We start from the raw sequence: 27,950 nt of genomic DNA on the forward strand, positions 1-27,950 counted from the left end.
CATGCAGCCAGCAGTCTGTGGAGGTTCTGCATGCTGCGAGGTTCCCCTGGGAGAAGAGTGGGTGATAAAAGGTTAACAGACCTCTTTGGGTTTTGAAATATTGCCAGAGATTTGAAACACAGATGCTCAGCTCTGCATCTGAAATGTAATCCTGATGTACGAGAGGCAGCTGAGAGACGGACGCCTCGTGGCTTTAACCAAAACCGAGTCAGTCGTTGCTGTCGAGCTCGATGAGTCGAGATTAAAGGCCGGTTGTGGATGTGAGCGGGAAAAGGACAAAGACACGGCGTCTCGTTAGAAATTACATGACACTTTCTGACAAAGACGTCCTGCGGAGAGAATAAAGACTGAATAATCACATCCCTGCTGGTTCTTTAATCTATCTGAAAACACGTTGAATGGAAGGAAAGGAAAATCAAGAGACTAGCAAACATTCCACAATGCCATGTCATATACTGTACAGCAACCCTTACTCCCCCCCTCCCTCCCCCCCCCGTCTGTCTTTCTGTAACCCAGTAATCACAATACTACAGTAATACTTCGGACCTGTTAACACATTAACACATCTTTATGTACAACTCCTTCGTCAGTAAGTAACCTTTAAGAAAATAGTACAAAAAATGATTAAAAAAAAAAAAAAAATACAAGAAGTGCCGTACAAATAGAAGCCTAATATTTTTTGTTTTGGTTTTGTGTGAGTGTACTGTACACCTGTATAATGTATATTTTAATATTTATATGCAGCTGTTGTATTAAAGTATATTTTTAAAATAAAAAAAAACGGGGCTGTGTTCCTTTTAAACATGCAGTGTGTCAGCTTAGAAAAGATTCGCTGAAGTATGTGGTGACATTTTCTTAAAATCAACCCTGTGACGAAGGTAAAACTGATTATTGAATATGATCAAAATCAGCCTTTCTGATATATTATAATCCATTCTCTGACGAAAAGTCGGCGTTTCAGGTGTGAGACGGCGAGGTGACAGCGTGATCAAATTTAAGGTGTTGCTTTGTTCATTACATCTTGCAGCACCTTGTAGCAGCAGAGGACAGGAAGTGTGTTTCCACTGTGGGGATCACCGGCTCATAAATGCTGCACAGCACCACCAGCAGGCCGCACGGAGTCACTGCATCCGTTATGAAAGTAGCTTTTATATAACTTCATCTTGAAGGAATGAAGGCGAGGATGGGCCCTTTGGAAGGTTTGGCATGCACTGGCAATGATTGTTTTACAGGCTGCCAACGACTCACAGCAGGATCCAACTCATACCAGCTTTATGTTGAAAAGGACCAACTGCTAATCAGTCTCCTCCTTCAGGCGCTGGGGCATTTTAGCCCTCAGTGTTGTCTTACAGAGGAGCAACCATTATACTTACTCCCTGTTCCAGTTTACCCTGAGCTAAACTCACTAAATCTGTTTTAAAAGGTCAGCTCAGTTTTTTCACTTTCCTTTAACGGGATCAAACTATGTGGACAGTTTTTGTTTTATTTGCCCAGTATGGTGGAAGTGGCTAGAATTGTGTTAGTGGTTCTCACATCATCAAAGCTCACTATGGACAGTTTTCGTTGGAACTGAAAAATCCCCGATGGTGGCAGAAATCTGAAAGCAAAGGAGTTCATAGCTGTTCAGAGCAGCAACACTCAAAAAGAAGAAGGGATGACTTTCAGTCTTTTTCTGGAAGGCATTCAGTGTTTCGAAAAAATGAAAATAGAAGTTCAGACACAATTGAACCATCTGACGAGCACTTCAGAGATGAAATCTCTGAACCTGCGTACATAAAGTCAAAACTATCTACAAAGCCAGACACCACTAGACGCAAAGTGAGAAAATGTGTCATCGTGTAATGACGGTGAAGTGACTCTTCAACCACATCTCTAATCTAAAGCATAAATAGATTTCGGTATAAAACTAGGCGACATTATTCAGGTTCGTAGATCATTCTCGACCTTTGGAAACATTCTCATCACAGGTTCCATTTAGTAGCAGTTCTGGAGCTTTCGATCATCTTCACCAGCAGATGGCCAGTTGTCAGTAGATGTTCAGATTTCCATTTTTTCCCCCCCCGAGCACTTTTAAGACTTTATGATCAAAAGCTCCAGAGGAACCACTAAATGGATCTTGTGGTGAGATTGTTTTCTCAAAGGTCAGATTCCTGTTTTCACCACAACACCGAGGGTTTCTGACTTCATACCCAGAGTTAAGCCATTGGATTGGTGGAGCCAGGTGATCGATAGCGACGACACCAAAAACTGATTTTATTACAAAAGGATCCTTTATTGGATTGGAATAGTTTCCATTCACATTGATGTTAAAAGGTACCTCAATTAAAAACATCAAAGTCAAGTGTCCCCTTCAGTGAATTACAGTTCAACATTGCACAATGCCCAGCTCTGGAAAGACACACTCCAACACTGGTCCCTTGTCAGGAGTCAAAACATCAGAGGAGCAGCAGAACATCCTGTAGACCACATCGGGATGAACCAGACGGAGGTCCACGGTGACCTCACAGTGTGAAGGATGTGAGGGCGTCGGAAATAAAACACAAATTAATCCGTCAGCGTTCAGATTTCAGAAACTCGTACGGTTACTGGTTCAGGATTCACAAGTGGAAAAGTATTTTTGAAGTACAGACGAGGAGACGAACGTTACAAACACACACTGACAGTTTGACAAGGACGTGTCAGAACTCATCTGCGTCAGACGAACAGAAAAGAAAAAAGGAGAACGAGTGTGTACAGAACATATTCAACACAAGTGGAATCACATTTTTTTAAGTCGTAGAAAGCTCCCAAACTGTTTCCTCCTCTCTTTTAACAACTTAAACATTCACGTAAGCACCACAGTTACAGGCTTACAAAACTCCTTTAAAACAAACAGTCATTATTTCGTTTCATGGATCGCGCCCCTCTGATTGAAAGCAGCTAAATTAATTACAAATCCGAATTTTGGACATAAAAAAAAAAAATCATCCCACTGTGGGATCAACACATTATTTAACTCCGCACGAAGTTTCACCGGGTGCTACTCAGACACACGTTTGCATCGTCATGGTTTGTTGCACAGCTCTGTCAGTGTGACAGCACATAACACAATGCCAACATAACAGCCAAAACAGTGGCTTCATTTACAGCTATGATTTACAGTAGAAGTAAAAACAGAATAAAATAGACCCACTTTTCTCGGGGTAAGGCTTTTTTCCCCCTCAAAAATGGCTTTAAAGTAGTTCATTTTGAAAACCATATTAGATGTTCAACACATATTGAGATCTTTTCTGTATTTTTGACATTTTGGCCAGTGGCATAAGACAAGTTTCTTCCCTTTCATGGAGTTATTGAAGAAATCAGACGCAATCTGCTCAAATCAGGCCTCCGGGGGGGTCTTCATCTGCTTTCAGCGCCTTCATCCAAACACTGGGCAGATCTCCCTGCTTATTTCAGTTAAAATTCCTCTTGGCTCTGGCTTTGCGCTGATAAAAATCTGTGCTGGACGGGGGTCTTGGTAGGACAACAGTGGCATTCAAGTATCAAGGCAGAATGCGAGTCCCGAGCTCTGCAGCTGACATCATCGGTCTGATTTCTTTCGAGGAAATCTTCCCATCGGGATCGAACAGGGGTGCAGATGAAACGCTCTCTTTGATGGCAGAGAAGCACTGCTGCACTCCGCCGTGACATCACCGCGCACTGAAGCGTAACGTTGAATCACATCTCCAGTGTGATCATTGAAACCGCTAGATGGAGGTAGAGGACGGATTCTGAGGAGGTGACTCATCCCTAAGATTTAAGGTGAAACTAAAAGTGACACCTTCTTCACCTTTAGTTTGCAGGTTCGAGTTTAAATCTGTTACTCAAAGGTCACATGTACATGTTGAAGTGAAGGAGACATTTATATAACCAGGAAACAAGCCTCAAGCCAAAGCTGTTAAATAACTAGAGAAAAAAAAAGGAGGGAAAACTTTGGATCCTTACCACTTGTGGCAAATATGTGAGGTTTGGCCTCAGGGTGGCGCCAGATGAAAGGTTAAGCTGTTACCTGAACACCTGTACGGTATTTTAGTGACAACATTAGCACGCTAACATGCTAAAAGTTCAGTCACGGTCCTGTTACAGTCCAGAAGCTAACATTAGCATGTTAATGTTTAGCATTAACATGTGGTGCAGCTGGCATGTTCACAAGCTAATATTTAGCATGTTATGTTATTCCACACTCGCGTCATATCGGAGTGACTGTAATAAATAACAGTTTTTAACTTTTTAACTTAATAATCCATCCGAGGTGTGATATATATCCGACTCTGCACGTTATGATACAGAAGTACCAGAAGACGTTGGTAGTTTGTCATTCAAGTAAATTAAACCCACATTTAAGGTTATATCGTTAATTAAATTAATGTTATATTGTCAATGCTCTGTATGACGTGAACGCTTGAAGTGAAAAACATGGGAGTCTTTTCCCATCTCCATGACATGAACACGACCTGCTGTGTTAGCCTTAATCTCAAAGTCCAGCTGAGGCAAACTGGATCTGTTTTGGAGGTATCCTGTCATGAACAGGACACATGGACGGGAGTCACCGAAGTCATTAGAATGAATTCTCTAGCGAAGATGAGTGTCGATGCCCAACTCCATCGCCTTGGGATTGGTTGAGATGCATTTTCACTGCTGACAGACTGATTACTACGGCCTTCAATAAGAGCCACGCTGCTAGCAGGTGTTGCAATGACCTTTCTAGCACATGAATATTTTTCATGGAAAGAAATGACTCCTAATGGGGCCACATTTCTTTCTTACGTGCCTTCAGAGAAGCTTCTCTTAAATGGATGTTGAATGGTCAACAAAATCCATATTCTGATGTTAGATTGTCTCTGCCGGAGATTATTACCACCTGTCTTCTCGCTCAGCAGTTGCGACAAGTGTCAGTCCACTGAATCCAGGTTAACTACCTACACACGAACATGGCTTTCAGGAGAAATGGGTAGCAAACTAATGACAGTTGTTCAGTCCTGTTATGCCAAGAAAGAGTACACAGAGAACATCTTTCCAGTCTGAGATGGGCTCTGTGTTTAAAGCTGCACGATCAAACAGTATACAGAGGAGTTTGATTTCCAGGCTCATTAAACCGTCTCGGTGATGCTGTTCCACGCAGTAAAATCTTCTTCTTCTTATATATCCTCAGTGGCCAAGTCACACGCTCAGCTCAGGTTCCAGGTGAGTCAAACATATGTCATGGAGGACACAAGACCCTGCAGGTAACCTCCCATTACAGGACTTATTTTTGTCAGGGGAGGAGGGCCTCTCCCTCTTCAGCCCAGAGGAGGTTCAGGGCCTCGGCCTGCCGCTGCTCCCGCTGGTGGATCCTCCGCAGGCGCAGGATGTAGAGCAGGATGGCCAGCACCACCACCAGGATGCAGAGCGAGAACAGGTGGTGGTTGTAGACGAAGGAGGAGCGCAGCCAGCTGGGGTGGCTCTGCCGCAACGTTTCCTGCTGCAGGTCCCTGGAGACGACAGGAGGGGCAGCAGACGACATGAACAGACAGGCTGGCACATGTTTCTAATGAACGCTAATCCTCACAGAACAATAGTAACAGCATAAAGGCCTAAATTCATTTTATTTAGAAGTTTAAACAGAGGTGCTTAAGCTACTTTATTGATCCTGTGTAGGAAAGTCATCCTCTTCATTTGACTGTCAGTGACTAGCGTTATCTAAAGTAAGCAGAGTCACCGCTTATTGATTAAAAAGTTATTACAGGCGTAACTTTCAAATTCAAAAACGTTCAAAATCGGTACATCAGCGTCAAAAGATGGTAGATAATAATGATTAATTAATGATAATAATTATGGAAGATGGAGGGTCACTATATTTTCTTTCATTATGTCACACTTTCCATATTCCTCTGAAAAACATGCATATTGTGATTTGTTTCCTGAACCTCGAGGTTAAAAGGCGACTCGATTCAGATTAAACACTAACTACTGTGATGACGGTGTTATGAGGTGAAAGCATGATATATTTAACCGGGAGGGGCTGTCCTGGTCCGTGTGTATGTGTGTGTTGTATTGATGGAGTTACCGGAGAGGCAGGAAGCGGGTTTTAAACAGGATGGCTCCCAGAGTCCACTGGACCTCCTTGTCATAAACCAGCTGGGCTGTTTTCAGACTCGGGTAGTCGGTGGGGAAACGGAAGCCGGAGTGCAACACCTCGTACATCCAGGCCGACTTGAAGCACTGATACCTGGTTTAACAAGAGCGGGATGACGTGTCAGAGAGGGATCAGAGAACAGGTGTCTGCAGAGGGACGGTGAATATCAGTCCACCCTGCGCCACCTACAGGCAAGAAAAGTAGCAGCTGTTCAGACCTGCAGACGTAGACATGCCAATGAGCGCCACCTACAGGCAAATGTGTAGATGTGTTGAGACATCTGGAGAAGAGAGATGAACTTACTTGAGTCTGCTGATGTCGGCCTGCTGAGAGAAAAGCTTGTTGTCCAGACGCTGTTTCAGTGTCGACCACTTGGTGGAGCAGTAGTCCTGCAGAAAAACAAAACCAACACAGTAAACTTTTTTATGAACAACTAAACTAAGTTTCAGTAAAGTTACTCATGAAAAGAGTGAGTGGTGTGTGTCTGCATACCACAGCAGCTCGGGAGTACTTCTCACTGTCATACTGTCCTCCTAACCTCAGCACGTCCTCTGTACAGTAAAAAAACTCTGAGAAGCCGTAGAACTCGCTGTTGCTGAAGTTGATGGGAGCCTGAAAACACATTAAAAACAAAGCATTAAAAGTTATTTTCTGGCGTTTCTGCTTTGAGAAGACTCAAACGCAGAGAGTCCAGTGAGCAGTGACTTCAATATGACTTCATGAATAAAGAACTCCCCTTTAAAAACAAGATATTGAATGAAGGAAGTGGATCGTAATGAACAGGTTTTTTTTAAGCTTATTTTCAGTTTCTGTGCAGCATCATGCAGCTCAGAGAAATTCTTCCTCTGTCATAAAAGCTTTGTATTGACATGAAGGTCCGTACCTGGTAGACGCCCCCAGGTGACATGGTGCCGTTGTGGAGGCCCAGGAAGGGTCGTACGGCCTCTTGACACCGAGTCCAGTCCCCCTGACCCCTCAGGTACAATGTGTGGTTGTCCCTCACAACTGAGTCTGACAGACCGGCTGGCAGACAAGGGTCCAGGTACGGTTTGTCCTCACTCAGGCCCGTCTGGGTGGTTAGAAACCTGGAGAAACAGGAGCATGAAAACAAATTTACATCATTTAGACTTTTAATCAGTAATAGGATTATCTACCATAGACATCATCAGCATCTTTACAAGATTTAATTAAACATTAAACATTTGGAGATATCAGTATAATTGCCATAAACAACAGACTGCCAGTGCTGACCAGCTTGTAAACTATATTTTGTTTTACATCAGGTACCACCTGGCTGGATTTCACAGAAAATATGCATTCTGCTTTATGGCTCAAAGCCGAAGGAGGGAGCTGTTTCCAGGGGGAAAACACAGCTGAACCTTTCTGGTTCTAACCCTTCTGAAAACCTTTGACCACAGAAGCAAATTCTCTCATTATAAACTTACCTAAGCAGCAATAACATATAGAGGCATGCACAGTGGCCCAATAAACACATTGAAGGTATGAAAGTGGGAGTCTGAACCTGTTCTTGGCCAGTGTGTTGTTGACCAGCTGGTCCACGTAGCGCTGCCTGGCCATGTTTCCTCCGAAGCCGAGGAACGTAGTGACGTAGACTCTGTAAACATGTTGTGTGTGCTCAACATCGCAGCCCAGATTAAACTCTGCGAGAACACTCTTCCCTGCCTCCTCCTACAAAACACAGAGACATCACATTACTGCCGACTCCGTACGTCGATGCACAGAAACGATCTCGCTGGTTGATTATTCGTCCGATGTCTCACTGCACTTCCTTACTTCTTGTGGTGAACTGAAGGTGATGGCACTGGGCACCTCATAGGCAATCTGCAGTGAAGCTCCACCCATATCCATGATGCCCACTGTGCGCCGCCTGCTGATTGGCTGCTGGTTCTGAGACCCCGTTGTCACCTCAACCGTGGCGTCCTCTGAGGAAGATGAAGGAATTATGGTATTATTACATAATTTTGTACTTTACTACTGTAAAAGAGTGTTTCACATCTGAAGGAAGATACGTCTTGCTAACATTGCACCATCACACTCACCCTCATCAGCATGATCAAAGCGGCCCAACACAAAGTTAATGCCAATCCATGCATACACTCCTTCAGTGTGGAGGCAACAGGAACATGTTATCACAACCACGATGGGGAGACACAAAAAACAGGCAGGCAGCAGTTAGAAATGACAGGTTCAAGGATAATTCCAGCCATAGTGAGAGTTACATTCTCTTAATTCAGTAAATATATACTCAAGCCAGTAAGTAATAGCAACATAGTAAGCCAGCGTGCCATCTCACCTTCCTGTTTCCCAGAGATGACCTCAGCATGGGAACGGGAAAACAGAAAGTCAAACCCCAGGGGAACATCAGTGACCAGGTCCTCCAAAATGTCCACCTGCTGGCTGCACGTAGAGAAACGAGAAATATAACACAAAATGAAGTTATATACGCTACTATAGACACTCAAGGTCCACCTAGCTAAAACTAGTGCAGTCTAATACAACAGTCCTGCAATAAATCCCAACTTCATGGTTGTAATATCAGAATCAGAATCAGAAATACTTCATTAGACAAGAGAGAGAGGTGTTGCGTTTGTGGTGCTGTTGAATTGTACTGCATTATACTGACGGATGTTTCTATCATTCTGTCCACCCCATTTATGTCACTGGGAGCAGGCTAAAGAACAGAAACACCTCTCAGTATGACGCAAGACAGTTCAACAGCACCACAAACCTCCAAAATGATTGTAAAGTTGAACTCAACAAAAACTGAACATTATAACTTCATGAAGGAGGATTTATTGCAGGACTGTTGTATCAGACTGCATTCGTTTTAAGCTAGTGTGCATAATAATACATCACATCATTTAATTGGATCACTTTTAATAATGGATGCAACACTATCACAGGTTGTTCTGTCTACCCCTCCGGCAGCAGCCTCATGCCAGCAGTGCAGAGGATGTAGAGAGGCGTCTCTTTGTGTTTGCTCTTGGGGACGTGAGCGGCAGCGAAGCTGAGGAGAGGATCCAGGTATTCGCTGGCCTGCGTTGGTGTCTTTGCCAGGGTGGAGATACCTGAGAGGACCACCAACACACACGTTTCAGGTGCAAAACAAAACTAGATGCACATTTGTTATTTATACGGACACATATAGAACAACAATTATAATGTCCACACTGAAATGAAATGATCCCTCTTTAAAGCTGCCGAGATAAGATGTCATCGTGGAACAGACAGCAGCTCTGAAAGTGTTGTTTGACATTATAGCCTGACCAGTTCTGGGTTTTTGAGGCCAATGCTGATATTGATATTTAAACCTGCAATATATGAATTCCGGGTCACTTGGGGGCAGTGGAGACAAGTTGTGAACACAACACTGACAATATCATCACCTTTTAAGTTGATTTGATGAACCTAACACTTAACACATCCAGCAGTTACGGAACAACATTATAATTCATTTAGAGTCGTGTTTGTGTCACCTGGTGAATGTAAGTCCAATATTCTCTCTCTTTTAGCTCCGTTTTTGGTCTCTACCAACGCCTGAGGGACATTATCTGGCTCTGTAGCTGCTAAATGCTGCACTATGTTCACCAGCTAGTCGCTAACTGTGTCTGTCAGCCGTGAGCAGGTCGTGTACAGAAGGCTTTTAGAGCTTTCATTCTGAATTCTGAATTGAACCAACTCTATCAGCCAGGCCAATTTATCGGTCGGGCTCGAGTTGAAACAGAACGATCACTAGCTTCCCAAAACCAATGATCACGATCGCATTATCTGACTAATTAGTAAGAACTGGTTCTTCCATGAAGGTCGTTACATCTTGTCCCAGGGTTCAAAGTGCCACGTAGTCTTTAACTGCTGCTCCTGGAACAAAGCCAGTGTATCTAATCTGCTTGTTGTGACTGAGATAAAACAAAGTCACATGGACTGAATGGTCCTTTCTGCTGGTACAACTAATTCATTAACAAACATCATCAGAAATTCTCCTCAACTCAACATGATGAAAGTAAGTTTGGCATACAATGAAAACAGCTCAGAGTGTTTCCTGTTTTCTCTTCTATTACTTTTCCTTCTTTCTGTTTTCTACGAATGCTCTTTCCTATCTCTTTCACAAACTCTGTGTTTCACTTGTTTGGCTGTGAGGCAAAGGGACAGAAAATGTGAATTCTGAGTACCTATCTGTGTCTCAGTGGCACCATTGTAAACTCACGCAATAAGAAAACAGGGATTGTTCCAACAAGTTTAAAAGATGATGTTTGACCAAATCTCCATAGAAATTTTGTCCTCATTTTCCTGCATTTGCCCAGCACATATAATCGTGGTTTAAGTTTGGTTTAGATGATTAAAAACACTGAAATTAAATAAATGGAGATACTGAGAGTTGCTGCTTTTGACTTGGCTAATTCTTGATCAAAAACTGTTCGATTTTCTTTCCCAGAATGCACTGGAAAGAATGAGTCTGCACAATGCACAAAGGAAGTACAGTTGTCCAAGGACAGTAGAAACATTCATGCATGAATATAAAGATTTTAGTCCTCAGCAAGCCAAGAGCCAACACTAAAAAAATCTAACATACTTCGACAAGGAAGCACAAACACGTGTGACAGTTTCATGATGATCAAAGAGAAAAATTACAGATGACACGTGACAAAAAACAAAAAGAAAATGTCTGTGATAAACTCAGCTACAACTGAGCTCCACTTCCTCACCAGGTTTGATCTTCTTGACAACTGGTTTACGGTCACGGTCCCTCATCTGTCTGATGTCCAGCAGGGTGTGAGGGTTCCCGTTGTGGGGGGGCCAGTAGTAAACAAAGACCCGAGAGCCACTGCTGCCACAGTCCACCACGATCCCATAATTCAGAGCCGGGTTGAGGACATCAGTGGCCTCCATGGACTCTGCGATGGAGAGGTACCTGGAGGAGAATAAACACAGAGACATTACGAGAAGAAGAATATGTGTATGAACAGTGTTTGGTTACTGTATTCAAAAGAAGTGAATGGATGAATAGTTTTATTTTAATGTCTGGCAACAGGAAGGCTTGCAGGTTTGCTTCCCACAGGCCACACCAACATTGATACAGGAGATCTAAAACATCCATGTCTGATTAAACTAAAATGTGTAACAACACATACTAGAGACACACTAAGAAATGCTCAGAACCTGTTGTAAGGGAGCTGCAAATAAAACTACAGAGCACCTACAACTGATACAAGTCATCTCTGTATCTCTATCTGTCCTTGGTTTCTAAAGAAAGCACCTGCAGTCAGTCACACAGAGTGAGTTCAAGTCACTTTGAGCTGCCACGCTTCAAAAACAAATTTGATAACTGTTCTCACACAGCTGGTTATCAGCTGGCTCTCAACCAAGAACTTTCCAGTCTAGCTACAAATGTTTTCAGGTTCCCATGAAAGAGATGGGGGTGTACAAAACAGCCAATGACATGCAAAGACGAAATCGTCCATGATGCATGTTTGTTTTTTTTTAATCAATAAGATATATTTCTTGAATAATAAACTGCAAATTAGTGTTATTGTTGGAGCAGTGTTGTGATGTGTGATTCCAGCACCTCCTCTCTGTCAGTTATTCTCATCATACAGGCACAGTTACAGCATGTTACAGCATGTCGCCTCACAGGATGGTGAGGTGACAATACCCTACGGTTTGATTTACATATGAACTAATAGTCCTTGTCCTTCTGTGTATATTACTTTACAAAGAAAGATCACTTTTCCTGCCAATGAAACTTGCAAAACCTGTTCAAATCTATCAGCTGTGGAACCACTGTTGATCCTTGCTGATGGTGCATGTCGACCAGCGACCTAGTAGTTCTTTTCGACAGACACCTTACACTTGCTTTTACAGGCCAGACTGCCTCTCAGCTCAAACATAACAAGTCCTGAAGATCACATTTGTGCAGAACTCTCCGGCTCGCCTCGTTCCAACAGTTTTCAGTGAACCTGTCTACTCACTTGTTGACTCGGGCCCCGGGCCGTCGCTGTGGGCTCCACTGCTGCCTCTGGTAGGTTACCAGGAGGAGGGCGGAAGTGATGAAGAGCAGCAGCAGCAGTCTCTGCCTGGGAGCACAGCCCAGAGACAGCAGGGACACGCTGCAGTACCAGGAGGCCGGCAGGCAGGAAAAAGTGATCCTGTGGAGAACACAACGAAAAACGACGGTAAACAACAACTGAGGAGCGTGACTGACTTAAATCAGGCAAGTGACAGTGCACATCATGAAGCACCAAACATCAGGGCTTCTCAAGAATTATCTCATAGAAGAGGCCGTTATCAGTTTATTACCTTGCCATATGTCCACGTTGGCAAAAACACAAGATGTCACAGTCGTCACCTCATGGTGCCTGCAGTCTGACTGGGATACTGTCCAGAGTTGTGACTTTTCTTCTGCCTGAAGCGAAGAAGATGGAGAAAAGGCTCAACGCCGCTTGTAGCTTGTAGCAACACTGCAATTTCCAAGTGGTATCAATAAACTACTCCATTACTCTAATCTATCTATACAATGACCGTATTGTGCCTAATCTCCTTATGGTATACCTCCATGATATTTGTGTGACATCCTTCTAAAATGCTGTAGTATCTAGTATTACCCCAGTTCTTTTCCATTGGAAGAGTAACGGGCTTATTTCTGAGTTATATAAGATTAAACTGTTGCATAAAAAAACAGATTAGCTGGCCTTTGGGACAACACACAAAGCGTACATTATATAGCTGCATGTTCCGCCTTAGCTACAACAGTGGCTAATATTGTACGTGTTAATGTAGCTTGTAACGCTAAGTGGGCAGCCGTTCCGTTACAAACGAGCTAAACGATACGTTCGTGAACTATTGATAACGTTAGTGTATCCATATGCTATCACTCTCTGACACAAACGTACCTAGATATTCCTATCGTCCGCCATGACAGTACAGTCCGTCAGTTACATTCGTTGCTCCTTCGACAGAGACGACGATAAAATGTTTTCTTCTCTCACTGTACTTAACGGAGATTTAAGAAGACGACGAGGCGAAGAAGAGGAACTAAAGAATCCAACGGACTTCCGGTCGGCCCGCGTGGCTACGTCATCACATACGTGTCTGGGGCTAGGGGCGCCCGCTGCATTCAAGTGCTGTAGGAAAAATCAAACTCAGCATGTGAGCTACCACTGCCCGAACAAGTGGTGACTGGGAATTAGGGAGAATAAAATACACTACTCTTTGGCTTTTTTTTGTTTATAATATGTTTCCACTTTTTATTCCATGATGGATTCTGAATTTGGATTTCATTGATAAAGTCATTTTTTAAGACTTTCAAAAACTTCATGCTGGTAGAATTTTGGAAATCAGAATCAGAATCAGAATCAGAAATACTTTATTGATCCCCGGGGGGAAATTGTACAGTAAAATTCGGTAATTTGGAAAACTAATGCATCTTATTGACTGATCAGAGGCACCTGTATTTCTGGTTAATTGATATTGTAAAAAGGTAAAATGTACTACTGCCATATATGTATATCGTTTCTTTATTATAGCAATATCATAGCGAGTACCTGCATATATTGTTTTATTTTATTTTATTCTATTCAAATCTAAATATTTGTATGTGTTCTATGTGTGTGTAGCATGAAGGGGCTACAACTTGGTGAAATCCTGTGTTGTGTTGTAAAATGACAACGAATGAACCTTGTTATCTTGATAGTATAAACGCGTGGCATCATAGGTGCAACTGTGTGTGTGTGTGTGTGTGTGTGTGTGGCATCATATATATTTACATGCTATTATAAACAATACACACAATAAACTGGCGTATGTAGGCTACAGCCTACACAGTATAACAGCCTGTCTAACGTTACATATTTTGGATTGATTATTTGGGATCTCGGGCAACACCTGAAGGCAACATATGCCACCATGTGGAGACGTGAGAACATGCTGTAAATGATTTGCCAACTTCCAGAGTTTATGATTGTTATTAGTCCCTTCATTGAGTCCAACCACAACAGTAGACATTTTTATGAGTATAGAGATAGAAGTTAACATATCAATAAGGCCAATGTGAATATAGTGTGAATAGCATATCCCAAAATGTATCTAAAAGGAGTAGTATCAGATTCACAAAATTAACAAACTACGCAGTTGTCTCAGTGTCCTCATAATTGCTGCTACTATTGAAACATTTAGTCAATTTTAATTTACTGAGGGTTGTGTATGAGGAAAAAGCTTATATCCTGCTCTAATTTTATTTTACATTACTTAGGCTAAATGTTAGATCATACAATGTGAACAGTTTTAAATACGTTCAGATAATTAAGTGGACAAGTTAAGATATTTGACCTTTAATTCTACATTTTAACTCCCAAACTATGTATTTTTAAGGTGAAAATTCCAACTTGGGACGTCCTGTTTAAAACATTTCCCGTAGACAACATGGTACATACATGTGACATCCTGATGTTACAAAATTGTCAACACCCACTGACGCTGAATCTCCGCCCACTTTACATGCCCGCCTCATTTTAAAACAGAATTGACCAATTGAAGGGACTGTCAGTGAGTGACAGTCGACTGGTCGAATCAGCTTTAACGTCTGGCGTGAGTCACTGACAAACCCACCAAGGTCCCAACCCGCCTCAACTCCCGGTTCCCGGACTCCACAGCTGCCGAACGCGCAGTTGCCGCAACCCGCCAAGACTTGACCTGGCCGGCTGGGACACTGATTAAACTGCCGGGAAGAATACAGGCGAGTCGTCCGAGTCGTCGATTTGAATAGACTTAACGGACTAAACTCTTTCTCACTTGAATGGAAGCGGACGGTTTCGTGTCCCGGCGAACGTCCGTGGAAACACCGGGCGTCGACAGCCGGATCACAAGCGCTGCAGCTGGGGCAGAGTTTCGATGGTTGGGCGGCAGGCTACTGGACGCCACGGGGGGAATTGTCGGGTCTCTTTCTCCGAGAATGGCAGGGGAACAGGACTTTACCCCAGTGTTGCATCGAGCGACTCCGGAGACCTCGACCTCTGTCGAACCAGAAATAGACTATGAAGGGCTGCCTCAGGGAGTAGCCACCAGCACACACATGCTGGCAGGATCCGTGGCTGGAATCATGGAGCACTGCCTGATGTACCCCATCGACTGTGTCAAGGTATCAGAGCAAATATATGCAGCACACCGCTTACTTTGAAACGTCCAGGCCCCGTTCATGTCACACTAAACGCAGCCACTGGTTGCATAAACCTCGAGCTAACGTAGGCCTCAATACAAGCCTGAGCTCTATTAACGTTAGGCTACAAGCTAACAGAGGTCAGCTAACCAACAAACGTTATTTAAACAGGAAACAACGCAACACGAGGTGGTCTAATTGAAAATCTGAATACGGGTGGACTGGGTGTGTTTAACTTAATTTAGCTTGCATTTAGGAGTATGTTTGTGTGACCATAAAACTGTTATGTTTGACAGTTGCGTCTCCTCTCACTTACCTAGCTAGCACGCTAACTACTCTAGCGTCAGCAAAAGCACCAATTGCTCCCTCTGGCTAACATGCCTCCATTATCGGACAGTCAGCGGTCCAACGTACCAAATATATTAGCAGAGGACATCACTGAGGATTTAATGTGGCGAAAACTGTCTGAGAAAGTCATGTAGAAAGTTCACTGTGAGGAGATAGAAGTAGTAGATGATTAACACGGATGGGTCGTCAGTCACTAGACCATCGGTCGAGAGTCTTACCAACCCATTTCTGCTTGTAGGTATTTAATGTAAACCAGTATAGATGGCATAACTGAATGGTTTTATGGCTACCCAGCCACATCAATACACGCTAATATAAAAACTAAACTTCATACCAACAGGGGAGTGGACACAGATTCATTGTTCATCCTGTTCATTTTAGTTTTCCTGCATCAAGAGTAGTGCTTTGAACTTAAGGTGTTATACTAACTTATGTAAGTGCAATATTTGAGGAGATAATTGTTATGTAATATGACAGCTGTGTCTGTGGGGTCCCTTTGTAACAGATCTCTGAAATTTGACCTTAACCCCTCTCTGCTCATCTTTTGGGGGGGAAAAGTTTAGCTTACTTCTAGTGATTTGTGTTTATTATTTCCTGTTGTACAGAGCGGAAATTGATTTCCTGTACACGAACTGCGAAAACATTATACCATGAAGAGAAGCATAATAGCACAGACTGTACAGTATTAGTTTGGAATTGCAACACGGATTATCTGTGTCAAATGATTTATTGGGCCTGAACATGAGCTGACCAAGCTAGCCACTCACTCTGACTCACTCATTACTCATTTGGCGAGTTAACGCTCCTCAGAACTTCGTGTTGATTTGGCTAAATGATCCTAAAAAATACCAAAAGCTGTTGGGCTGACACTGCAACCCCTTTTACACCAAGGACCCATGAATTAGAATAAGAAATTACGTGTCAAAATTATTAACCTAACTAGTTAAAATGCAGTTGTTGACACCAAGACCAAACTCAGAGTAGTCTTGATGTCGATAACTGGTCATTCGTTATGTTTAGACATTAGTGCTCTTTATCCAGACTTAAGTTAAGTTCCTAAATCAAACAAAGGTCTTGTTCACTACCAATTCCTTGATGATTAGCTTCCGCAGTTAATAGCATTTATTTAGGCAAAACTAACCCTGGTGCCCTTTTTTGGCACCATAAACCTGAATTCATTTAGTGTAAAACTGAAGAAATGCCATATTCAAAGTGAACTGTAGGTGTGATTGTAACTTCTTTTTACATTGCTGTTCCCCCTTCTGTCCAGATTGTGGCTGAAACAGGCAGCCACAAAGTCAAACTAGGAGGAGGAAGTACATTACAACATTTTCTTTGGCCAATAATCTTTTAACTTAAGGAAGTCTGTTTGGTTTTTCTTTATAGCAGTGTTTTGTGGACAGCTTCCTTAATCCTGGGAATTCTTTATTTTCACAATCTTAGTTTCCTGTTGCTGCCACAGCAGGTTGGCCAACATCTTTATCTACTAGTTCAGTCTTTCCACTAATTTCAGAAGTTGTTTCCTCATTGCTAGAAGGTCTTCAAAGGAAAGAGTAACTTAAAACCAAGCTTTCAGTTTCAGCTCTGCTGCATCTCTGACCAAATCCAATAGCTTTGTGAAAGTATACTGACCACACCCTGAATACTCTCCTTCTTTACTGCAGGGAGAACTTCAACCACTTCATGTTAGCAAAAGGATTTTCAGCTGGTGTTGATTTGCTCTTTATGAGTACTCCACCAATTTAGCTTTGACCTCCTATAACATTGTTGGACTAATGATGGACAGTTTTTAAAAAAAGGATCAAAATTGAGGCAGCAGAACCAGAGATATCATCTTTTTTTATTCAACACATTCTGCTTCCTTGTCAAAACCTGGAACCTACATTACCCACAATGCAACCTGACCTCTGACAGTTTGTTTGGAGATTTGGGTGTGTAAAACCAAACTTTTAACACATTGCGACAAGATATTTTTTTCAAAAGCTTGAAACAGGTGTGGTGTAGCACTTAACTACGACACTGCGACACAGTAAATATGAGGAAACTGATGTGACTGAATGTCTGTAAAGACGTGTTTTTCTGAGATTTTTCTCCTTGCAGAAATGTGTCTCGCTTCCTGTAACAATCTGATTGACTTTTAGCAAAGCACAATGTAATATGTCTCCAGTATAAAACTTGGGCATAAGAAGAGCGTCTGTAGAAAACAAACTGTTTATCTTGCTGTGTGTAAATTGTTTTCTTATACTGCACAAAAATAAAGGGCACCAGGTTGTCTTGTAATTAAAAGAAAACAACCCCTGTTACAGTGGCCGGTGAGACACCAACAGGAATAAGAAGTAGTATACGACATGTGGCACAAAGATAAAAATAAAACATTCGTACTGTCCGTTATCTCACTTATTAGATTTGCTTTACCAACTTGACTGCAGAGACGTGTCTCTCCAGGCTGTGGATAGCAGATGTTAACAGTATTACCGCTTTGTCATCCAATCAATTCAAGGACCATTTGTTACTAAGCCAGGTTGAAGATTAGTCCCTCAGAGATCATTGTTTCGGTCTCGGAGGTCAAGGCAAAGCCAAACCTCCAACATGGCGGGGGGGATGTAACTGAAATATTGGTACACAACAAGATAACAAATTGACAATGCTTAGTACATTTTGAAGGCACAAAAATCTTGAGCATGAAGCTACCAAATGTAAAAACAAGTGTTGTTCAGACATATTTAACATGCCCTCTTCACTTCCCCTTAGCAATTGGTAATACATAACACTATATGTCACACGAGTGGGTCAATGGCTCCATCTAATTGCCTTTTAGCTGTTGTTTGTATGACGGCAGACCTCGTGATTTTTATTTCTTGACAAATGCAGCTTTAAAATAGCACCACTCGTCTTGTTTGCATTCAAGCATCAACTACTGTACTTCCTCATAGCCAAAATAAGTTACATGTACATTTTTATGTCAACGTCCATAGACCAGTGACTCTCTGGTACTTCTCATGGATTGTTTCTGTGGACTTTTGCTTTATTCATTTTCCTCCCGGTGTTTAGAGCAGCCATAGTGGGTTCATTGAGCCACTAAAGGGGAAAAGTGACACGAGCACAAAGCCCTATGTGTTGTCTTTTGTTCACTGACACCTGATTCTGTTTTTGGCGCAACTGTCTGGGTCTCTTGGCTTGACGCTCCAAAAACAAAAGAAAAGGGAAAAAAAGACTTGAATTCACTGTGGATGACTGAGCACATTCCATGTGAGTTATCATTTCCCAGAAACAGGGAGCGGGAATGTCCATGAATATCCGTGCTCCCTCCCCTGCTGTAAATATTTACCCCTGAGGAGATGATGTAAGCTGGAGCAATTCAAATGTTGCATGTTATGAAAAGTTCGAGGATTGCGCCACCTTGGTCTGGAACTTTTGAACTCGAATTGTTGTGGTATTTTGTCGCTTTAGTCACTCGTGCACACAAACGGCAACAGTGCAAACAGTAGTGCTTATCTGAGCAATGCAAGTGTCAGGAATGTTTTCATTTGCACCACTTCCTGGTTGCAGCACTTGGGTTCATTTGTGGTTTGTGGTTGCCAACTTGAATGCAGTCGTTTCTGTCTGAGTTTGAAGTCGAGGCCCAGTCATAAACCTTTAAATAAACATAGACGCAAGTGTCATTTCTAGTTGACGGGCTGTCAGAGTAAGATACAGACACTGCTTGTTTACTGTAATAGGAGTTATATTTGCCCCAGGACAGAATCCCCACACTGTCAGTTTGAGTTGAAGGCTTTGACAAAGTGCAAGATGCTGTCTTGTCATGTTTACTTCCCTTCACACATTACAGCACACCTGTCAGATGTATTTTTTATAGATATCTTGTGATTAAAGTTAGTGTAAAAAACGTTTTGTATTTCTCTCAATAGATCTTTTTTTTGACTTCTATTTTTTGCACTTTGCTGTTATAAGATCAGTCGTGTGGCTGTTTGAGTATTATTAGGACTGTTGACATCCTGATTTTTGTCTGCATGTTTCGATGATGCTGGAAATGCAAATTGTTCTGTTCTCAATAAGCTTTTCTTTGTGAGAACATCAGATACCTATAAAAAATTCACTAGTTCTTTACAGTTAGGAATTATGACTACGAACCCTGCTGATGATCTATGAAAATAATTTGGAGTAATATCTCATTTATTAATGTGTCTGTGTTTGTCCCTCTCACCCCAGACGCGTATGCAGAGCTTGCACCCGGAGCCGGGAGCGCGCTACAGGAACGTGATGGACGCCCTGCGGCAGATTGTGCGGACTGAAGGTGTCTGGCGGCCAATCAGGGGTGTGAATGTGCTGGCGGTGGGGGCGGGGCCTGCACACGCGCTCTACTTTGCCTGCTATGAGAAGATCAAGTTTTCGCTCAGTGACGCCATTCACCCCGGCGCCAACAGCCACTTTGCTAATGGTAAGATCTGCCAACAGACACGCATGCGCCTGAATGAAAATGATGCTCTTCATACATGATGCTCAAATTTACATACTGTACTAAAATGCCACAGTTCTGACTGATGGAATAGAAAGAAAATGAATGTTAATAGTGCTTGCAAACACGGAGGAAACCTGATCTCCTCGTGTTTGAGGCTTTAACTTCCTCTTCACTGTTGTCTCTGTTCTGCAGGAGTGGCGGGCTGCATGGCCACAGTGCTGCACGACGCCATCATGAACCCAGCCGAAGGTAAAACCTCCTCTTCTTATGTCAGCTCACCTGACACGCACACACACACACGAACACACACACACAAGCGATTCATTCTGCACAGTGAAGACTTACTGTTGGTGTATTTATAGACGCTCTCAACCTCCTTCAGAGACAGTTATAAATCCCTCTGATGGTGCTATTCTACCATCAGGACACTTGGTGGAGCTACAGACTCGGCTACTGTAGAGCTGTCGGTCTATGAGTGACATAATTACATGAAATATGTAGCTATAGATAATAAGACTAGCAGCACATTATGGTGAACTCAAAAGTGATCAGATCTTATTGAATATGATAAATGAAGGTGGCCTGCTGTTATTCCTCGATATTACGGTGTTTAATAATTCTAATTTGTTTGTATTGTTCAATTGATGACTTAGTTTTTAGTTTATTTATGGAACTTTTGACCCACATATTCCACCCATTGTTGCCATTGTATTAAATGTATGGTCCGCATGTGTTCACTTACTTCAATATAATGACACTGATTAAAACGTTAATATCTCTGTCAGGTGTCTTAGTAAGGCCCGCCTCCAGGAAGAAGAATACCTACCATCTTTGTGTAAAGATGGAACTTCCAAATGTTGTTTATTTCACAGATCTGTTTTTCCTTGCGTATTTACTCGCGTGAAGTTGCAGGACAACTGCGGACAACTTCGGCAAATGATAATCCCGAATCCGTGATCGGTGTTGCTTGCTTCATCCACCCACCCAGTGCTTGTTGTTTTGAGGCAGAGGTTATACTCCTTCCTGTCTTCCTTCCAGTTCTTGTTTTCAGTTCCCTCTCTGATTCTGATCACAATATGTTCTTGGTGTCTTTCCTCTCCTTCCCCTCTTTCTCCTCTTCAGTTGTGAAACAGCGAATGCAGATGTTCAACTCTCCTTACCGTGGCGTGCTTGACTGTATGGGGTCTTTGCTGAAGCACGAGGGCTCGGCTGCTTTCTACCGCAGCTACACCACCCAGCTGACTATGAACGTGCCCTTCCAGGCACTCCACTTCATGACCTATGAGTACCTCCAGGAGCTCCTCAACCCCCACAGACAGTACAACCCTTCCTCCCACGTTGTGTCTGGCGCGCTGGCTGGTGCCCTGGCCGCCGCCGTCACCACTCCCCTCGACGTCTGCAAGACCCTCCTCAACACACAGGAGGCTCAGGCCATACATGTGATCCAGGCCGAGGCTGCGACAGCAGCTGGAGCGGTTGGGGCAGCCACTGCCTCAGCCCCCGGCAGCCGCCACATCTCTGGTCTGGGCGAGGCTTTTCGGACGGTGTACAGGATGGGAGGCATGCCGGCCTTCTTCAAAGGTGTTCAAGCGCGGGTCATCTACCAGATGCCCTCCACAGCCATCAGCTGGTCCGTCTATGAATTCTTCAAATATATCATCACCAAGCGGCAGCATGAGAGACGGCTGCGTGGAGATCGTGACGGAGACAAATGAACACCTGACAGTGGGATAGTGTATCGGCAACACAAAGGTTTATTGCACCGTACCGATCACTGTTATCGGTATTGATTTCTAAACATCTGAAGGTTTGTTCATGTGAAGTTCCAGAATTTTAGAGCAAAAAGTCAACTTTTACTTTGTTTACTGACTCCAGTTAAACTGGATCTGATCTAGTTCATAGCGCGTGAGGACACGTACAACTGTTAGGAGACAGCTTGTTTTGAATACTTGATTATTAGATGTGGGGTTGACAAAATGTCCATCAATACCCGTCTCTAGGAAAAGGGCCTGGACATTGCAGACAGGCAGTCCTGGTTCCATAAACTCACCCCACTAAATTCTGTTGCTTAAACTATTTTCCATTTTAGTGTTCAGCTCAACAAACTCCTTTTCACAAAGGAAGTGATTTATGGGGGGTTACACAGTAAAAGTAAAGTTGATTTTGGCTCTTTGATCAAAGAAATGCTCACTTCCCCTTAACCACCTAAAGTGCAGTCTGTTAGTGTTTAAACCGTTTTGTTTTGGCCCTGAACTCAAGTACACTGGATTAAAAAAAAAATTAAAAATGAAGTGCTGACTTTGAGCTTTAATTTGAGGGTGTTTACGTTCACTTCCAGTGAACTGTGTTGAAACTGTAGCATTCTTTATAAAAAGGGCTAGAAGTCCTTCACTGATGGGGAAACGGCTCAAATACCCTTAAAGCTCAAAGTCGGCACTTTAACCTCACAGTTACAGTCCCGTGTGTTTGCGCACAGAGCCAAGACAAAAATGTATCCCTGTCCAAGTACTTAAACTGCACTGTGAACTGGGTTAACGCCCCTCTCTTAACTGCACATGTTGCACTTCTGGAAAGTATTGCTACCATATTCCTTCTGACCGCTGGGGGGCGTACAGCTCAACCACCGTACTAAACAATGGAAAAACACCTGGAGGTTACAGAATCAGCAATTTCAAATTAGTTTGAGTGTCACTGTACACAGCAGAGGTATTCAGAGGAAGGAACAAAAAACATTTAAGTTCGTTATATAATGAATTACTTGAAATTACTCAAATTCAAAGTTATGTTGGCCTGTAATTTATCCTCTTTTTTTTTTTTTTCTTTTAAGAAAGTTAGAATTAGTTTTGGATTTAAAATACTCAAGTATTCAACACTTGAGGTGTGTGTGTGTGTGTGTGACTGACTGGATGAGTGGAAATAGGGTTTCATAGAGCTCAGCGGTGACCAGATTTGATCTCAACTCGGCCTAACTGAGCTGTCCACTTTGTGTCGTCCTTCAGAGGGAAAACGCAGTAACGTAAAGTAAAATTGGGTCAAAGTAAATTAGCGTTGTTTCTTTCCTCAGTAAGATTTCTTTGAAGGACAATATGAAAGAGGTTATTGCAGTTATAACATGTTATCTTTGCAAGTGCTGTCAGATCCACGCTCATCTGCAGGCTGCAGGTCGTCTGTGGTCGGAGCCGTTAGAGTGGCGTACACATTACAGACTTGTAGACTGGTCAATTTCAAGAGATTTTTTTGTTCTAAACCAACATATCCATCATATGGAAGATGCCACATACTGCATCTGAAACATTCACTGTAAAAAAAAATAATGCTACAGCTTTTCTTGGTTAACAAAATGTAAACACTCTTACAAAGTGGAACTTTTCATATTTCATGCAGAAAAGTGTTTATAAACTAAGCATTTTTTCCCACGCTGCATTTTAAGAGTTTTGGAACAAGAATCTTTTATTACAGTCAAAACAAAACACGCAAGAATATTCACTGCAGACAATCACTTTTTTTTGTTTACTTTTATTTAATTTTTTTCTTTAAAACCGCACAGCATCCTAGCACTTAGCAGCAACTTCTTTATCATTGTTAGGACGAGAAAAAAAAAAGGAACTTTGACATTAAAACAAGTGCAGAGAATAAAATAACTTCTACACATGCCTTCAGTTAGCCGCCGTACATCCAACGCACAAACTACTACAAAGAGATCCTCAGATAGAGATGTAATATTGTGTTTTGAAGCCATAAAACAGGATTAAATTGTACATAAAATATATATATATATATATATATATATATAAGAATATGAACAAATATAGATAAGCCCAAACTCACTAACCAGCTACGTTTTGAAGCTAACCTGTATGTTGAATTATACAAGTATGAAACTGTACAAGTTTTATCAAGAACGCGCTGCAAAAATTCAAGTTTTTGAAGAAAGCGCACCTGGAAGGTAGCAACAAAGGAAAACCTGGATTATTTTAAAATTCAGCCCATATGAGTGAGGAAAAAATTAATTGGGTAAAAAGTATTGAAAACATGATTGGAGGAGTGAAGGCAAGTTTCAAGACAGGAAACCAAAGACTGAGAGCAATAGAGAGAGAAATAGGAGAGGAACTGGTGGTTTGTCAGATGACGACACTAATGTGAAATGCTTGAACACTGTTTGACAGCGACACCTGTATTTTGTGAATTGTAAATAAACTCGCTAAGGCAGCTCCTCGCAGAAGCAGGGTCTTCTCTTGGTGCTGGCTCTCCAAGCGCTGAGAGAACTTCAGTTTGTCTACTTGTCTTACTTTTCCTCAGAAGGATGCAAGAAAAAAAAAAAGCCCCAGAGGTGTTTGACATGTTGAACTTTTTCTTTCCAGGCACAAGAGTTCTAAACTTGAGCTTCTGCTGTTTTTTATTTTAGTCCAGATCGTCAGGGTTGCTTTGGCTTTTAATGTCATTTTCAATTTTATTACCGAGGTATCAGTTATGTTACGTTGAACAATTTCTTTCCCTAGAAGCTTGTTACAACTTTACCCCAAAAACAACACTTTGACAAGCAAATTAAAAACACTGATGAAGTTAAAGATGGCAGTGGGTGCAAACTGACGAGAATGGGGCTGGGCTGTTTGGACATTTTCAATACTAATAATGAAAGTCGATCAATTTATTGACAGAAGATTAATTGGCAGCAATTGTGATAATCAATTAAATGTATCAAGCAAACGCTGCCTTGCTCCAGCTCCAGTATTTGCTGCTTTTCTTCATCTCATGTGATAGTAAATTGAGTGTCTTTGGGGTTTTGAGTGATCGGACTGATCACCTTTTTAGATTAGGAAATTCTGACCATCTGTCACCATTTTTCTTTTATGGACTACATTTTTAATCAGTTCCTATACAAAATGATACCATACTTAATATAAACATGATTCACAAAACGCTTTTTTTCCATTTAAAACAAAGAGTCCAAGTTCTGAATTGTTAAATGTTTTGCTTGAACAAAAGAGTCAAACATTTTACTTCCATCAAAAATGAAACTGATCAAATCTGAGCAGACGTTCGATGCCAACTTTCACTACTTGGCAGTTTTTGACAGTGATTTGGTCAGTACGAAGAGAGCGTCGAGATCGATACAGAGCCTTAATAAATATCGGACACTCTCAAAGATGTTGAGTCGACAACATGCGCAAGACGGCCAGCACAAGTGTAACGCAGGCGTCGCAACCAACCAGCAGGTGTCGCTAACACGGGGGCAGCCCACTCCGGCCACAAGCACTGCCGAATCTGTTGGTTGGTGTGCACAGATGTCAGCAATAGGAATGATGGTCAGATCCCAGGTTGTAAAAAAAGATTTACAGTAGCTGACAATATCAACTTGCAGCAGTAGTTTTGTGTTTTGTGTGTTTTGCTCAAGGCAGAAAAGATCTTGATGGAATCTACGGAAGGCCGGAGGTGACAAAGCAGAGAGTTTTTGTTTTTTTTACTATTATTTTGTAATGCTAAAACAATACGTTGATTAATCGATTGGCAGAAAGTTGACAACAATTATGATAATTGATCAACTGTTTGAGGCATTTATCAAGCAGAATTGCTTCGTTCAGTTCCGTATTATTGCAAAGTGAATATCTTGTGGACTGTTGTTCGGACGAAACATGCAAGTTTGAGATTTGAGATTTTAACTTTTTTTTATTTATTTTATGGACCAAATGAATAAATTGATGTATGAAAATTACTGATAGGTTAAATAATAATAAATAATCTTTAGTTTTGTCCCTATAACAAAACTTTTTTTATGTGCTCAGTTCTTGGGCGTACTGGACTAAACTAAGTGGTTATATTCTCGACATAAACATAAACAAAATAACTTATCTTGTAATCATTTCCAGATCTCGATTTGTGTTCACTTCATAAACAAAAACAACAACGGCGTTGCAGAATAATTGCTTTATTGGTGACGGAACAACAAAAGTTGGTTGAGATCACAAACTAATGATTTAGTGTCCTCTCAGGCCTTCTTTAGATAAACTGCAGTTTTCTGTAGAGATGAAGCCTCCGTGCTGCCTGGTTGAAAGCTGACAGACGGGCCTCCACGGAGAGACACAAGCAGACTGACAGAAAGCAGCACCTCCACCTTCCCTCTGCAGCAGATCCTGTTTCACTCCAGGCCCCGTGTTTGTTGTCATTCCCTGCGGCCTACAAGCTAAAATGTTGTCTTTCATGTCTCTCGTCTAACTTCACCCCCCCGCCCGCCCCCCGCCACCCTTTTCCTCCCTCTGTTGTTCTTTTTCAGCGTCGGTGCTCTGAAACGTAAGGCGATCCATTTAGTCCGACAGGAAGGTCTTGGCAAGAGAGGTCAGGCCCTCGTCTGGAGGGCGCATGGCAGCAGGTCTGATCAGAGCCAAGGTCAACATCAGGCGTGTGTGTAGGTGAAATACAAAAGACAAACGAGATGACGGAAACCCAACTCGCATTCTGCACATCCTCTTCACAAATACCCACAGAGTAAATGTGTGTATGTTTAGCTGGAAAAGACAGAAGACGACGAGATTTGAAACCAACACGCTTCCCGACCGTCCTCTCGGTTTGATAAATGGTCTTTTTTTTGTTGGTGTTTAAATGTGGGATGAGTTTCTAATCTCTCCATCGGTGACGCTCCGCCTGCAGGTCACACAAATATAGGCGATACAGCACTTCATATAACTGTAAGGATTAGTATAAACAGCATTAATCATAATTCACTTTAGCAATGTGGCATGTCGCAGTGGTAGTGCCCCCACGTGCCTGCATGTTTTACAGTCAGACCACTCCAAAGAAACACACCCTGAACCCCCCCGAGGATGATGAATGTGTTTTCCCGTGCAGTGATATGTTACACTCCATTGACAACAAAGCAGTATACAGTTTACACACGTTTGTGCATCTTTTATCACATAATTGAGTCTAGATTTGTCGGGCATGTTGGCTGATGAGATTCAAATCTTTCATATTGACTAAAACAAAATATGAGAATGCCACCAGCTTTAGCGACTAGTTCTTCTCCATTACTGGCCACATCTCTATCAAATGTAGTGTGAATATTCATGATCCCCAGAGGACCAATCCCAGTCATTTTAGTGATTCCCTGTCTGCCACCATCAGACCAAAAAAAACATGTACACACCTTTAAAATCGAATGGTACAGTTACTCTCTCTCTCTTTTTTTTGCCATGTTCACAAGCTTAGTTTAGTGACTTAACATTTTCTTACTAGCACTAAACACAGTGTACACACAAATGTCAACCTCAGGGCATCAGAGGATCATCCAAAATCAGCAGGATTCATCCCCAGAGAACCATGAAAATCTGTACAAAATGTCACTTCAATCCAGATCTTTCAGTGTAGACGCAGCCTCTAGCGGTCGTTTGCTACTTTCTTTGTGTTTTGTTAGTACAAATAAGTAGAATTAAGTAAAAATGCTGGGATGACTTCTGCAGACAACTAACTAACTGAACCAAAGAGTCGGTTTGATGTGAAATATACTGCATGGCTTTCTGTTCACCAGGAAAAAACAAATTCATTTTGAAGGGAAGTAACAGTGTAAATAAGCAGTTTTACAAGTGACTTTTCTACAGAACACATGTAGATGTTTGTTTAGATAAGTTGCAGCTCTGTGTGCACAAGATCCTGATTTCTGAACGCTAACCAGATGCATGTAACAAGGTGCTACAGTGCCTAAATGCAAATATAAATATATCCATGGACAGGGTGGGGCATCAAAAGTACTTTTTATTCTCAGCCACTCGCTTGACTGCTTTGAGTTGGACTCTTTGTGCCACAGCCTGCCCATGGATGAAAGCCCAATAATTGCCTCTTAAAAATGT

General features: G+C 42.1%; 2 protein-coding genes across 2 annotated transcripts; one reads left to right on the top strand and one right to left on the bottom strand.

The window, feature by feature from the left end:
* Positions 1-5,272: 5,272 nt before the first annotated feature.
* LOC139293083 (ectonucleoside triphosphate diphosphohydrolase 7-like) lies at positions 5,273-12,706 on the bottom strand. Its single transcript, XM_070915374.1, has 13 exons — positions 12,701-12,706; positions 12,121-12,335; positions 10,858-11,063; positions 9,072-9,222; positions 8,448-8,551; positions 8,194-8,253; positions 7,928-8,076; positions 7,656-7,822; positions 7,017-7,218; positions 6,626-6,745; positions 6,437-6,522; positions 6,065-6,226; positions 5,273-5,489 (listed from the first exon to the last, which is right to left on the bottom strand). Exons 1-13 carry the CDS (start codon positions 12,704-12,706, stop codon positions 5,273-5,275), a joined length of 1,845 nt encoding a protein of 614 aa, XP_070771475.1.
* Positions 12,707-14,830: 2,124 nt separating this feature from the next.
* Positions 14,831-24,379, top strand: LOC139293888 (mitoferrin-2-like). The gene is made up of 4 exons (XM_070915555.1): positions 14,831-15,284; positions 19,860-20,088; positions 20,302-20,358; positions 21,232-24,379. Exons 1-4 carry the CDS (start codon positions 14,943-14,945, stop codon positions 21,822-21,824), a joined length of 1,221 nt encoding a protein of 406 aa, XP_070771656.1. The 5' UTR covers positions 14,831-14,942; the 3' UTR covers positions 21,825-24,379.
* The last annotated feature ends 3,571 nt before the right edge of the window (positions 24,380-27,950 follow it).

The sequence above is a fragment of the Enoplosus armatus genome, chromosome 2, assembly GCF_043641665.1.
Source record: "Enoplosus armatus isolate fEnoArm2 chromosome 2, fEnoArm2.hap1, whole genome shotgun sequence".
Lineage (NCBI taxonomy): Eukaryota > Metazoa > Chordata > Actinopteri > Centrarchiformes > Enoplosidae > Enoplosus > Enoplosus armatus.

Bases quoted from the DNA above. Each gene is read 5' to 3' on its own strand.
- LOC139293083 (XM_070915374.1), bottom strand. The intron at 6,523-6,625 runs GTATGCAGACAC...GTTTTTCTGCAG, and splicing joins AGTACTCCCGAGCTGCTGTG to GACTACTGCTCCACCAAGTG. The intron at 6,227-6,436 runs GTAAGTTCATCT...TTGTTAAACCAG, and splicing joins GCCGACATCAGCAGACTCAA to GTATCAGTGCTTCAAGTCGG.
- LOC139293888 (XM_070915555.1), top strand. From the start codon at position 14,943: ATGGAAGCGGACGGTTTCGTGTCCCGGCGAACGTCCGTGGAAACACCG. The intron at 15,285-19,859 runs GTATCAGAGCAA...CTCTCACCCCAG, and splicing joins ACCCCATCGACTGTGTCAAG to ACGCGTATGCAGAGCTTGCA. The intron at 20,089-20,301 runs GTAAGATCTGCC...TCTGTTCTGCAG, and splicing joins CAACAGCCACTTTGCTAATG to GAGTGGCGGGCTGCATGGCC.